Here is a 14,121-nt window from a genome sequence, read left to right as displayed (position 1 = left end):
TGCTAGAGTTTGGGTCCGTACCGCCCAATAGTGGTGTTCTTTTCAATGAGAACAATAGAGTGATAGGTCGACGACCCTTAGAATACTAGGCGAGCTACCAAAGTCTGTTTTCTTTTCCCTGATGTGCAGGATTAGCAAGGCTAGGTTGTATTTGAGAGCAGTTCTACCTACTCAGGCCGACGATCTGATCAGATAACTTTATTGGACTCCATTTTCAGTGAGATTTGATTGGTGGCAGCTAGATTATAAAGAAGCAAGTCAGTGCTCAAAAGTCGATATTTTCCTTGCAGTTGCAGCGTTTCTGCTAAGGCTGTTCTAGTCATTTACACGATGAAGTCTGGGATTCCATCATGCGTCTGTTTGTTAAATCGCACTCACACCAGGCCTTAAAAATCGGACATAATTGCTGGTGTCTTTATTCCCAATCACTTAGCTTACAGGCTGGCATTTACTGGAGGACTATCAGTGAGGTATGTCTATCTCAAAGAACCTTCAATTGCAGGAGAAAAACAATTAAGTGCTGGAAATGATAATTAGCGGCAGTTTGGATCCATGAATATGTACAACTTCAATGTTCTGTTCTAATGACTATCAGCACAGTATCTATAACAAAGACTCGGCATCAGATATCATCAATGCAAAGAATAATAAGAGCAAAAACAAATGCAACGCGAACCGACGATCTATTTACATGTTATCCTCACTCCAATGACTCCTAGTCTTCAACCAAGCTTCACGATCCTCCTTACCCCCCTTCTCATCCATCCCAACCCCCATACCTCGCTCAACCCACTCCTTACTTCCCATTTCAGCAAGTCTCGAAAGCGCACGTGCAAATGCAAATCGCTCCTCGTCACCACTGAAAATAGATGTATTCTTCAGTGCCTGCACCGACATACCCAAATCATCCATGAGGTTGCGCATCGCATCTGAAAGATCAGAGTGATCGCCGCCCTTTAGGGAATCCTTAACATCAGACGCAGAGAGAAAGAGATTCGTAAGTGGGACTTCGGTGGTAAGGACTAGCTTCGCGCGACTTTCGTATACCGCATCGATGAAGGTGATAAATCGGCGGGCTAGGTCGCGCTGGTTCAGGTTCATGCCCGGTACGTCGGTAATGATGAAGCCGTCGTAGTGGCGGACGAGCTCGAGGTAGTCTGCTGCGCCGGTGGCTGTGCCGATAAGCTGGTTGAAGGTGAATTTGGCCGCTTTGCCACTTGCGAGAGGGACTTGGATTGTGCGGCCCCAGACCTCTTGGGTTTCTGCGTGGGGCGGGTCGTTGATTGGGTCGCCAAGGTAGTCGAACCATTTTTGGGCGTGGGCTTCGGCGTCTGAGCCGAGGGGGTGGTGGTAGACTGCGGCTGGGGGGCGAGGGATTTTACGGTAGTCTGTTGGGGAGTTAAGGTTGATCACATTCAGTTGGCTTTTGAGGAGGTTGATGCAGGGGATGAACGATTGGCGCTGAATGCCGTTCTTGTATAGGTCGTCGGGGTGGCGATTGGAGGTGGTGATGACGGCGACACCGTGGGACATGAGAATTTCCAGGAGTCTGATGATAATTAGTAAACAAGACATCAAATGACTAGAGAATATCTTACCTCCGCAAGATCATCGCATCAGCAACGTCAGTGCACTGGAACTCGTCGAAGCAGAGCACGCTAGCGGTCTCGGCAATATCCGCAGCAACCATAGGCAGGGCATCAAAGTCGTTACCATACTTCATCTTCACGACATGCATACGCTTATGTACATCCTGCATGAAGTTGTGGAAATGAATGCGGGTCTTGGACGTAATATTGGGCGGGAGCGTATCGAAGAACAGATCCATAAGCATGGTCTTTCCACATCCAACATCGCCAAACATGTACAGACCCTTAGGAAGGGTCTCGGGTATCGCCGACTTCTCTACTTCCTTGCCACCACGGTTGAACAACGAGCTAAAGAAAGACTGTTTAGGTTGAGGGTCCAAGGACTCGACGGTTGGATGAACGACTTTGGGCGGAGAGTAATCTTTCAGAGCCTCGAATAGGTTCTGCAGATTCTGAATAATTGCTACGGAAGAGATCCAAGTCAGTCAAAGTCCTTTATGCGCCACGCTTCTTTTATTCAACTCCGCAAGCTTGACCTACCTCTTTGATAAGGGTCATCCCTCAATCGACCCGCCTGCACCCGATCATCATACTCTTTCATCGGCCCGTCCTGCGGGGGTCCAGACACCTTCTCCGCACCCACATCCTTCGTCGTTGCATCCTTTGCCGTCGCATCGCTAGTAGTAGCCAGGCCCCGTGAACGCAATGGGAGCTGCTCCCTCGCGAACCTGCCCACAGATAGATTGCATGGTGACGTCCGATCCCGAGTTATAGCAGTAGAGAATCCGCTCCGCGGAGCGATGTAGGACCTCTCACGGGGAGCACCAACGCCCCGCAGTGCCCGGGACGACCGCAGGGTGCCCGGGAAACACTCGGCGCAAAGCTTGGCAGACGGCCGACTCATTTGTGATTCTGATGCTATGCGTATATACGTTTTAAGAAAATGCTGGTCGTGGCGCGTGAATTGTCGGGTTGCTGCGGTGAGGCTGTAGCCGAGGCGCAGGAATTGTTTTTTTCCGGGGAAGCGGCGTACAGGTGAGTTGACGCGGTGGCGAATGGGCGCGACTGAAAAAATGAGTGTTCAGCAGTATGCTTGTACGCTATGTTCAACGTTCCAATGAGCGCACAACCTCCGCAGTATTTACAATGTGGAAAGAATGTACTAATCGGAATCGCTCTAATGGCTGCGAGAAAAGAACGGGCCGATGAACCGAGTCACGTGACTCGGGAATAGATCGGCTGTTGTCGGCATTAGAACTGGACACCGATGTGTTGAACATAAATAATACAATTTAGGCTATTATATTCGATCACTTGGTCACAAGTAAAGCAGGAATCTTTTCCTGGATATGCACGAAAAGAAAATAAGCATATGTACAGGTCACCGAAGTACACAGACCGGGGTATATCACCCGCGTAGAGATATCGCAAATAAGAAAGGAAAATGGTAGCCGTAAAACGACAAAAACAAAACAATGCCTCGAACAGTATCACGCAAACATTTGCAGGAAAAGAAGGGTGAGGGAAAAATGAAAGCCCATACCATACATCACGCATCATAATCGTAACACCATCCTCTTCGGAAAAAATCAAGTGCAAATCGCTGAAAGGGCTGATGGAGCACGAAGAATGTCGAAAATGGGATGCCCGAACTCCGATACGCCATACTCGTTGCATAACAGATCAAAAAAAATGTAAAAAAATGTAAAACATAACAGGAAAATGTCAACAGATAGTAGGGCAGGTCTCCACAGCAAAACATAACTGTTTCGTGCTTAGGCGATGCTGACAAACAGAGTGAGCTTTGTATTCCGTTGCATAGCATTCTCCAAATCTGAGTCAGAGTGGAGGTCGACATAGGTACCAGAAGCCTCGTCCTTGTACTGCACGATAATATCGTCCTGGATCTTCAGGCGATCTGAAAGCTTGTCCTTGAGATGCTGCATGCTGACGCCGGAGGGGATGCGAATAGCGATAAGATCATCCTGGAAGAAGACTTTGACCTTCATCGCGGTGTTTGAAGTAGAGGATTGGGTCAGGGAGCTTGCCTGTCGGTTCATTGGTGGTGGACCGCCGTTCCCGTAAGTTGCCAAGCCTGGTGCACCGAGGCCTTGTTGCTGTTGCGAAATACGATCTTGCGATCCATTCATCGGTAGTTGTGAGGACTGGCGCGATACACTTTGACTAGGCTCCGCAGATGAGTGATGGGAGTTGTCGGAGTACCGTGCCTCCTCACCAAATGCGTTCGGGTCAATTTCAAAGTCTCCTGGCCGAGGCGCAAGCAACTGACGGACCAGTGTGCATCGAGAGATGTGTGGCGGCATTGCCAGGAGCTTCTTGATATATTCGTCCAAGTTCTGTCGGCGGCCGTTGGAAATGGCATCGGTCACATGGGTAACAGGACCCGGCATGAATGGCAGGGTTCGTTGCCGTCCTCGGTTACCAGCCTCGTCCTCAAACTGGGTCAAAAGCGCAATCTGGAAGTCGTAGAAGTCGTGGTAGTAACGCGACAATTCCCAGCATCGACCATCTTCCATCTTGGCCTCAATAATATACCAGTATTTGTCGTTGTCGAAGCAGTAGCGGGGAATCGAAGCGGCGACAGGGGCAAGGAGGGGGTAGTTGTGCGGGGCCTGCGACGGTTGAGCCTGCGAAGCCAGAGTGCCTTTGCTAGCATTGCGCTGGTGATATCCCTGAATCGAGCGAATCAATCAGCAAGGGTATCATGAAGTAAATCCTGTCAAAACTCACATAGGCATTGCCGTTCTGACTCATGTGGCCAGAGTTTCCAGAGCTCATCGACATTTGGTCCATTGAGGCAGTAACTTGTCCCATGCCATTGTTTGTGGGAGAAGAGTCGATTTTCCCCAGGGTGATGCTGCTGTTCTTATATTCGGCAGTCATCTTCTTCCATTCCTCCACCTTGGGGACTCCAGCGCGTCGCACTGCATCGAGGGGATCTGTCACCGCCTGACCAGACTGCATATCGCGCAGTTCAATATAGGAGACGGGAATCAGACCAGGACCCCCCAGACGGCCGATGGGTTTCGCGACAAACCATTCCGGGTTGGACTGGGCAATAACAATGATGGCCTCGCCGGCGCGAGCGTCTAATTCATCGGGACGTTCCGCCTGAAAGTCGTATTGGACAATGCCATAAACCATAGCCCCCTGGCCCTTGGCGATGGCAGACATTCTGAAAATTGGTTGGCTAGTGTTGATGGGTGATGAGTCGGAAGCGGGACTGCGGTCGGCGAAACCAGAGTCGTGGTGTTCCTTTTTATGCAGATCGACCGAACCCCCACTATCCCTTTCGTTTTTACCGATAACTTCGAAGAAGGACACGGGCACGAGCCCCCGAGCACTAGGGATGAGTGGATTACAAGCCTCGTACCAGTCTTCGTCGTCCTCCCTGCTGATAACGTGAAAGAAGTCTCCCTTGCTGAAAGACAATTCCTGAGAAGTTCCGGGCTCCGGTTTATAGTCGTAGAGTGCTTTGATTACCTGCGCGCGCACACGCGGTCAGCCACGATGCCAAGCGTCGGAGAAACACACCAAGGGAGAGAGGGGCGTGTCGGTTTTTTTTCCTCTGGAATATTGGAATTGTGGAACTCTTTTTGCCCCCTCTTCTCCTTTGGTGGCTGGGGTGGGGTGTGGAAAGGACGCGGTTGCTCATGGGTAAGCCGGAAGGGAACGAGAAAAACTCACCTTCTTAGGAGGTAGAATGGCAAGGGCGGACTTAGGGGTGATAGAAATATGGTGATGTTTGGGATCTTTCTCCCCTTTCAAGGACCGCCTGATAGCCTATGGTGGATTGCGGGTTAATTAAATGACACACGCCATGGTAAGATTTCAGTGGCAAGAGGGAACTCACCTTCATTGCGAACGAAGCCTCGGCAGATATCAAGTTAGAAGATAAGTTACAGAGGAAGAATGTGATGAGAAAGGAAGTTCTACTTTTTTGAGCGAAGCGCGAGCAGAGGTAATCTGCGTATTGCGGTTCCAACCACAGGTAAACGGGCTAGATTGGGGTTTTGGAGATTGTGAAGTCCCGCTTTTTTCCATCTCTTTCTTTTCTTTTTTAAGGCAAATTCTATTATAGTAAATTCTTTATGGATCCTCCCAAACCTTCCAGAAGCCTACGTCAACCAGGGAACCCGGACCGGGTTCCTAGCTGTGGCAAAGATGAGCCACAGGAACTCATCCAGTCAACGTATTTTTTAACTTCTACGCATTCTTTGATCAGACTTCCTCAAAAAAGGGATCAAGAAATCAACAAAAAGCAGGACCGCAGGAAAGAAGGAAAAGCATGAATCCGACAGATCATTCCCCAGCTGAACCGATGATCCTTAATCGTTGCAAGTGTCCACTTAAATTACCGTAATTCAATTACAATACCCGTCGGGCAGAAGCCATCAGCGGCTAATGATCACACCCTGCCTTCTTAGATACTCCTCTGTGATATTTAAGTGGTCTATTTTTTAATAAACCCAGTTCACGCTGTAGCCCGGCGCCAAAAATTGAAATGTGTCCGATTCTCAGGGCCCCCACCACTCAGAGATCCATGGGTCCGAGATACACAAAGACCGTGGATCCGACGGTCTTCCAACCCAAAGTACGCTGGGATCGTCGTGTTCTTTGACCATGATCCAGGAGATCACAGAATACGTCAAAGGGCCAAAGACACAAAGAAGGCCACTGTCATTGAGACATCCTTTCCAGGGACCATCTAGAACGTGATAGACCCAAAGACATGACATGACAATTAAAATAATTAAAATTGCGGGTTCAGATCCAAATAAATTAAAATTGAGACTCGCATGCGCGGCTTCTGCACAAGCCCGACGAACTACACCTAACGGAGCGTTTCCAGTGGGCCGGATACCAATTCTCTTGGTCTTCCAGGTACGAGATACGACATACGATATAACCTTCAAGATAGGGTTGCTTATGTACAGGGTTTCGAGGCGTTCATGGGGAAGCTCATGGGGGCCATGTTGGAAAGCTAAGATTGCGTTACTTGTTAAGGGTGGAGAATGCGCAGTTGGTCAAGACAGCGCCGATCATGTGGGAAATGATGTCAAAATTTCCTGATTGATCTAATTACCTGGATCGGTAATTTCAGCACCCTCCCGCTTCACCATCGGATGGGGTAAATGGTAAATACGATAAATGTCTTGAATGAGCTTTACCAAGGTAAAATATTGGGTTAATTAGTTAATTAATCTATCTCCCCGCTAATCGGCCTCGGTAAGTGTTGTCCCCATGACACTAAAGATAAACGGTACGCGCCACTGCAAAGAGCCCCTCTGCCCACCCATGGTTGCCACAGACGTGGGACCCACGTGGCCCGAGGTAATTAGCCTTGGGTTGAAGCCTGCGACCAGAATGGCGCGGAGACTAGCGAAAGCAGAACTTTGCCAGGTTGCCAAATCTGGGGGCAAACCGCCGGTTTCTTCCTTACGGAGTACGATCCAGCCTAGTACATGCCGGTCTGATGTCGATACGTGGAAAATCAGGTATTACTCGGACATCCCGTTGCAAACCGCTTCCAAGGCTCAATCAAGTACAGAATCATGGATATGAAAATATGCGTGAATTTTAAGATCAAATTTACTCTGCTGTAAATGTGGTGAAAGGATATCTACTCGAGATGCCAGCCAAAATTCACATGCACATGTGCGCTCCATCGACAACCCTTTCATCTACTGAAAGAAAAGATGCCGGGTATTAGTATGGTCGTCATGGTGGAAGTCATGGCTGCGCACCAGACGTAAAATCTTGGGGATGCTGGAAAGCCGGAAAGGGGGAATCGAAAAACAGATGCCATGACTCGGAAAGTCGAGGGTTTTGAGGGTCCAAAAAACGCCTGTCGCTCTGAAAAACAAGAACCAAAATGAAAAGACCAAAGGAAACCACGGCGGCCGCAATATGAGAGACATGTGTGACCAGCCTAGATGTGATTAACTTGAAACCCCAGGACGGGAGATCCACGATCAGAACCGGCTTTAGATTTGGCCTTTGATATCGACGACGCGGTAAGCGTCCGCTTTGGCTTGTTCGAACAGACTACCCGCCTTGCCAGCCAGCAGCTTCACTTCCCCGTCTTTCTCCTGGAGTAACTCCGCGGAAGAGTGGTCAATGACGAAACGCGCAGTCTGCTCGTCGGACTCAAAGCCCAGTTCCTCGGTAATGAATCGAATTTTCACATCGGGCTTGTAACTATTCCTGCAGTCAATAACCATAGATAACAGAGGGCAATATGGATCAACTTACGCTCTACATATGGCGGCGAGAGCACTCAAACGCTCACGCTCCACAAACATATCCATCAGGTACGCGCCCATGTTTGGGGTGTCCAGGTAGAGCAGGAAGAAGCGATGATAGTTTCCGAGCGCAAGAGCAGATCGAACATTGAGAGCGTGCTTGACAGCGGGGTCTTTCTTGTCTTCAGCAGTCACATCGGCTAGCACATCGTTCATAGCGGTCCAGTTCCGGGTGTAAATGAAATAGAGAATACGATAGGCCTTAAATTCCGTCGGATTGCCGCCCAGTTGCTGCGAGTAGAGAACCCGCAGTTGGGTTTGGCACTGGTTGTACTCACCAAGATCCCCTTTCTCCAGGGCGATGCGCGCATGAATCTCGTAAACGCTCACGGTAAACTCATTCCGGATGTGCTGGACAGTCAAGTCCTGGCGAAGGGACTTGAACTGGTCACAGATGTAGCCGTAGTTGCCCTCCTTCCTCCATTTCTTCTTCAGGAGGTCCAAGGTCATTCTCAGAACTGGCAAGGGACGAACGGTATCCGGGTTGGGTGCAGAGGTCAAACGGAAGTAGTTCTTCTCCAATGTCTCGCATCGTCCTACCACGGGTCCTTGGTCCACCTCGGGCTGGGGAGAGGAGGTGGCCGATTTCCCGTTGGTGGCGCCGGCTCCCTCGAACCGCTTCTTCCTCATCTCCAAATTAGCTTTGGACTTACTGGACGCGTCCGATGCTATGCAGGTTTTCTTCTGTTTTGGTGGGTAAGTGACTCGGCCTTCAAAGCTAGTATTGTTAGTATTTCTCCACGGTGGCGAGTTGATATCAGATAGTTGGTGGGAATCTGTTGGCTTGCGCTTGCGCGAAGCATCTCCGATAGATGCGGGCTGAGTGGACGAAGGTCGGCTCGAGACGCCGGAGTTGGCCTGTTCTGCGAGGATCTCCTCCTGAGGAGTTCGCCGTGTCTCCCACTTGATGGCGTTGAGTAAATTCTTTTTAGCCGCATCGGTGATGAGTTCGCGCAGCCTCTCCTGCATTTGCGCGAGAGTAATACCAGGGATTTGGTTCTCGGGAGCAAAACACCGTTGCACGTAGGCGCGAATAGCGGGGGAGAACTGCGTGGGTGGAGGGGATGAATCGGTTGTTGACATAGCAGATTGGTGTGCTTCGTTTGAGACCGAGGGGTTGGGGTTGTGAGTGCGCAGGCTACGACGGGCTGGTACTGTGGTATAGGCAGGTGTCGCTGTATGGAGGTTAGCTCTGTGCCAGGGCTGGGGTAGAAGGTTTCTCCTCTCCCACTTACCAGTTGGAAAAGCTCCGGTAGGAGCCGAGGCGGTACGCCACGGAGGTGGGATGGAGCTCATCCTGACTTCTAATAAAAAGGTTGTGATGACGCAGAAGAAAAGAAAAGAGATGGAAAAGACGGCAAATCGAAAGGTAAGACGAGAGAAGAAAAAAACGGCTACGAAGGGGGGAACTGGGAGTGGTCGGAAAATGGAGACAGGAAAGTAAAAGCTCCTACGCCACGACGTATTCGACGAATAGTGTATTGAGATTTGGATGATTCGAGAGGTTGAGGATCTTAAGACTTTGGAACCTTGTGGAGGTGAAACACACAAGAATCGAAGGAACGATCTGATCTGACCTTCGCTTGGCCGGATCATCATTTTCGCCGCGCTCCGGTGGTCCCGTGCTTTATCTGTTATCGCAAAAGCCAAGCCCAGAGCTGTCACTCCATGTGAACCTGCTAGATGTTTTTCAAGTCTTTAGACCTAACTACCGCACTTAGACCCTTGCTGTTACCTGACGAGACACTTCTCTTTGTCCAGGATGCGGTGGGGCTTTATGAGGGGTAGGTTGTGGACACTGCCATCGTTCATTGTTTTCATACTATGGATCTGTATACTGATATACCCCCGACCAGGAAATACAAAATCCCCGATTATCAAGACGGCCATGCCTACTTGACATCTCACCGAGTATGCTATGTAGCTACCAAAGATCCTCGAAAATACTCGGTGGCGATTGATCTCAAGGAAATTGACCGTGCTGAATATCAGGTTCGAGATACCCCTCCACCCCATGATAAGCGATCGCGTTACTAATATGGGGAAATGTGCAAAGGCAGGCTTTTTGACATCATCTGCAAAGATCACAATATATCCAAAACCTCAGAAGAGCAAGACAGATAAGTCACGCAGTGCAACTTCTAGTCCTGCTGTGCCCCCACCATCGGCCCTCTATCCAGGCTCGGGCAAGCCGCTTTCTGGCCTTCCGCCTTCTATCGCCCCACACAAATCGCCTTCAACTCCTGTGAATTCAACGTGGATATGTCCTATATGCTCTTTCTCAAACCCTGTACCTTCGAATTTCGATCACACGACAGCGAACGAGACGACCAATTTGCCACCGTGCCTGGCATGTGGCATCAAGCCACCTTTTACAACTGTTCTCAAGGCAGCGATCACCGCTGCGGCAAATCGAGAGCCTCCTATTCCCCGGTCAAGCTCGGTCCCTGTTGGAGTGACTAAAAGCCAAGGCACTGATCATCAATCCGTGCCTGTTGCATCAGATTCCGTATCATGTTCTCGGTGCACCTTTGTCAATCATCCATATCTTATAGAATGTGAAATGTGCGGAGCACCTTTAGCGGCTACGGTTTCTTTAATTTCGGACCGTGATCGTCGCGCAGATTCTCCGGCCCCATTTTTCGAGCAATCGCGAATTCCTAATACTGAAGTGAACGAGAGCATCAAGCTGTCCTTCCGTGGGGGTGGTGAGAAAACTTTTCACGAAAGGCTGAAAAATGCTCTAGTCCAGCGAAAGTGGCTGCTTCAGAATGCACCTCCAGTGCCTCCCCCGTCACAGAGTACACCAAGTGGGCCCACGACTACTGCTTCCTCTCACATGGTGGAGAGTCCTCAGCCAGCAGCTCCACGGGTAACTGCTGTAGGAATTGCTGGCCTGGAGCAAAGAGGACTGGAAGCGCGAATGAACAATCAACTAGTCATCGGTAACGCGTTCGAGGACCTAGAAGCCTTGATGGCCTCGGCTAAGCAGATTGTTGCACTGGCTGAAACTCTGGCGCGGGAGTCTGGCATGTCCACAAGCGAGGGCTCCGCCGAGACCCACGCGGTCTTGTCTGAATCTGCAGCTGCTTTAGGAATGGTCACTACTAAGGACATGCTGAGTTCTGGATCAGAGAATCTTTATCTATCTGAACTAGCACGTAATTTGGCTGAATATCTTACCGACGATCGCAAAGGGATTTTACAACGAGAAGGTGGCATCATGAGTCTTATCGATCTATGGGCGGTCTTCAACCGGTCACGGAATGGAGTTGAACTCATCAGCCCTTCAGATTTCCAACGTGCGGCGGAGCTTTGGGAGAAGCTCAGATTACCGGTTCGGCTACGACGGTTCAAGAGCGGGCTCTTGGTGGTTCAACAATATGATTGGAGTGACGAAAAGACAGTGCGTCAATTACAAGACTGGATGGAAGAGCTACGACAAGTCCCACCAGAAGAATCAGTTCCATGGGACTGGGCGGTATTTGGTCGGGCCGTTACTGCTCAAGAAACGGCTCAACGTTTCAGGTGGAGTGTCGGCGTGGCCGCCGAAGAACTTGAGATGGCAGAAGATCGTGGGGCTCTGTGCCGGGAAGAAGGGGTTGAAGGACTCCGGTTCTGGAGCAATGGTCTCATTCATACCCCCAATTGATTTCAAGTCTTGGTTGTATAAATCGACTCAAATTACATACACGCAAGTCACATCGATGACGGATGAAACAGACTGGCCTATAGAACTCGGGGCGACCTCGTTATACCCACCTTGTTAGTATTATAATCCTCTCCAATATCATATTTCTCTGCCTATTTAAGACGATTTAATGTGTTTTCACCACTTGGTTGCACGGGGGGTTGAATAGAGATGATGCCCGGGCCTTTCTCTAAAGATAGCAGCTCAACATTTTACGCGCCCAATGGTCACATGATATTGAGGCTGAGGGTAGTCCCCCATCTCTGTGAGATGGGACGTGGCATTTGATCTACTCAAACATTACAGTATATCACGTATTGAAATGGCGTCTATATCGTTTGGCCGTGGAGACACAAACTCGGGTACCCAGGTGGGAATCAATTACGGATCGATCCATCTCTCCCAAAGTAGGTTTCACCAGGCCAATACCAAACTCAGCTAATCATCATTCCGTGGTCCAGAACGAGAGCGACCCGAAACCCCGCCTCCCCCGCTATCGAACGTGCCGTTCCGTCGCGACCCAAACTTTGTTGATCGTGGAGCGCTGCTAGATCAAATACACGAAAGAGGGACCACACCGGAGGCTCGGATAGCTCTTGTTGGACTTGGTGGTGTTGGGTAAGTAGAGATGGATGGCCAGTGCTCGGCGTATTGATCGCTACTAACATATACATCGACAGAAAATCTCAACTTGCAATTGAATGCTGTTACCAAATCCGGGAACGCTCACCCGAAACGTGGGTTTTCTGGATCCACGCGGGCAATGCTGCTCGTTTTGAGCAAAGTTGCTTGGATATCGCCGAAAGAGTCAGAATCCCCGGTCGGAGGGATTCCACCAATATATTCAAACTCATTCATGACTGGCTTATTGATGAGAGACATGGGAAATGGGTTCTGATTCTTGATAATGTTGATGACAGTCGCTTCCTCAATGAAGCTCCTCCAGCTCGCCAGAGCGGGCAACAGAGTAGCCAATGTCGCCAAAGTGATCACGGTGGTGCAGCATCAGGTCAACCACTTTTGACATTCCTTCCGATCAGCCACAATGGGTCGATCATCATCACATCCCGGAGCAGAGATGCTGTCTCGAACATAGTGGAAGACGATGATATTATTATGATAGAGCCTATGGATCCATCACACGCAAGCATGCTCTTCGAAAAGAAGCTAGGGGTTCGAGCGGAAGATATCGCCCTTGAGCTCGTTACTGCACTTGATTATATGCCGCTTGCAATCGTACAAGCGGCATCGTATATCAGGCAACGAAAGCCACGGTTTTCGGTAAAACAGTATCTCAAAGAATTTGAGAAGAGCGATCACAATAAAACAAGCCTCCTAGAGTATGAGGGTGGAAAGCTACGTCGGGATAGGGAAGCGAAGAACTCCATCCTTATAACGTGGCAAATATCCTTCGAACATATACAGCATACTCGGCCAGCAGCAGCTGACCTTTTGTCGCTTATGTGTTTCTTTGACCGCCAAGGCATTCCCGGAACTCTACTCCAACATCAGCCAGCGGAAAAAAGTGATGATACCTATGTGACCTCTGATGACGAGATGAATCTATATGACGATGAGTTTGAAGACAGTATCGTGACCTTGAGAAATTACTCGATGATTTCCACTGATGTGGATGGAGGCACATTCGGAATGCATCGGCTAGTGCCACTTGCTATGCGCAAGTGGCTTGAGGCCCATAGGCAACTTGAACATTGGAAGCGGGAATTTATCGAAATACTTTTTCGTGAGTTTCCAATGAGTGGGCACTTTGAGAACTGGCCTAAATGCCAAGCGCTTTTCGCACATGTCCAATCTGCTATCACGCAACGACCAGATGAGGATGACGCATTGTCAAAATGGGCCAGCGTGCTCCATAGATCAGCGGGGTTTACAACCAAGAAGGGTGATTTTCACATGGGTGAGAATATGGGAGTCCTAGCTTTGAAAACAAGACAGAGATTATTTGGACCAGAGCATCCTGACACTCTGATCAGCATGAATAATCTAGCATCGACCTATCTACATCAGGGACGATGGAAGGAGGCTGAAGATCTTCAAGTCCAAGTGCTGGAGATCCGTAAGCAGGTGCTTGGGCCAGAGCATCCCAACACTCTGACCAGCATGAATAATCTAGCATCGACCTATCTACATCAGGGACGATGGAAGGAGGCTGAAGATCTTCAAGTCCAAGTGCTGGAGATCTGTAAGCAGGTGCTTGGGCCAGAGCATCCCGACACTCTGACCAGCATGAGTAATCTAGCATCAATCTATCGACATCAGGGACGATGGAAGGAGGCTGAAGATCTTCAAGTCCAAGTGCTGGAGATCTGTAAGCAGGTGCTTGGGCCAGAGCACCCCGACACTCTGATTTGCATGCATAATCTTGCTTATACCTTAAGATCATTGGATCGAATTGAAGCTGCTTTGCAACTGGTGACAGAATGTGTCCAACTTAGCATTCGAGTACTAGGCCCTGAACACCCGATCAGTATTTCGTCAATATCTTCTCTTGGTG

General features: G+C 49.5%; 4 protein-coding genes across 4 annotated transcripts; 1 reads left to right on the top strand and 3 right to left on the bottom strand.

Annotated features, from left to right (window-relative positions):
* Positions 1-687: 687 nt before the first annotated feature.
* N7520_001538 (AFG1/ZapE family ATPase) lies at positions 688-2,493 on the bottom strand (the record flags this gene model as incomplete). Its single annotated transcript, XM_057135473.1, has 3 exons — positions 688-1,549; positions 1,599-2,052; positions 2,130-2,493. 3 exons carry the CDS (start codon positions 2,491-2,493, stop codon positions 688-690), a joined length of 1,680 nt encoding a protein of 559 aa, XP_057001409.1.
* An 871-nt stretch (positions 2,494-3,364) lies between these two features.
* N7520_001537 (phosphatidylinositol-3-phosphate-binding protein BEM1) lies at positions 3,365-5,469 on the bottom strand (the record flags this gene model as incomplete). Its single annotated transcript, XM_057135472.1, has 4 exons — positions 3,365-4,282; positions 4,341-5,093; positions 5,298-5,393; positions 5,464-5,469. 4 exons carry the CDS (start codon positions 5,467-5,469, stop codon positions 3,365-3,367), a joined length of 1,773 nt encoding a protein of 590 aa, XP_057001408.1.
* Positions 5,470-7,597: 2,128 nt separating this feature from the next.
* On the bottom strand, positions 7,598-9,211 carry N7520_001536 (uncharacterized protein; the record flags this gene model as incomplete). The annotated part of the gene is made up of 3 exons (XM_057135471.1): positions 7,598-7,811; positions 7,866-9,090; positions 9,151-9,211. 3 exons carry the CDS (start codon positions 9,209-9,211, stop codon positions 7,598-7,600), a joined length of 1,500 nt encoding a protein of 499 aa, XP_057001407.1.
* A 387-nt stretch (positions 9,212-9,598) lies between these two features.
* N7520_001535 (ESCRT-II subunit protein VPS36) lies at positions 9,599-11,567 on the top strand (the record flags this gene model as incomplete). Its single annotated transcript, XM_057135470.1, has 3 exons — positions 9,599-9,699; positions 9,772-9,907; positions 9,972-11,567. The coding sequence occupies 3 exons, from the start codon at positions 9,599-9,601 to the stop codon at positions 11,565-11,567; spliced, it is 1,833 nt and encodes a 610-aa protein (XP_057001406.1).
* Between the last annotated feature and the right edge of the window lie 2,554 nt (positions 11,568-14,121).

This window comes from Penicillium odoratum, assembly GCF_028828045.1.
Source record: "Penicillium odoratum strain IBT 22623 chromosome Unknown utg000001l_segment0_segment0, whole genome shotgun sequence".
In the NCBI taxonomy this organism is placed as follows: Eukaryota; Fungi; Ascomycota; class Eurotiomycetes; order Eurotiales; family Aspergillaceae; genus Penicillium; species Penicillium odoratum.
Note: the sequence above shows the minus strand (reverse complement) of the source record. Positions and strands in the feature narration are given on the sequence as shown.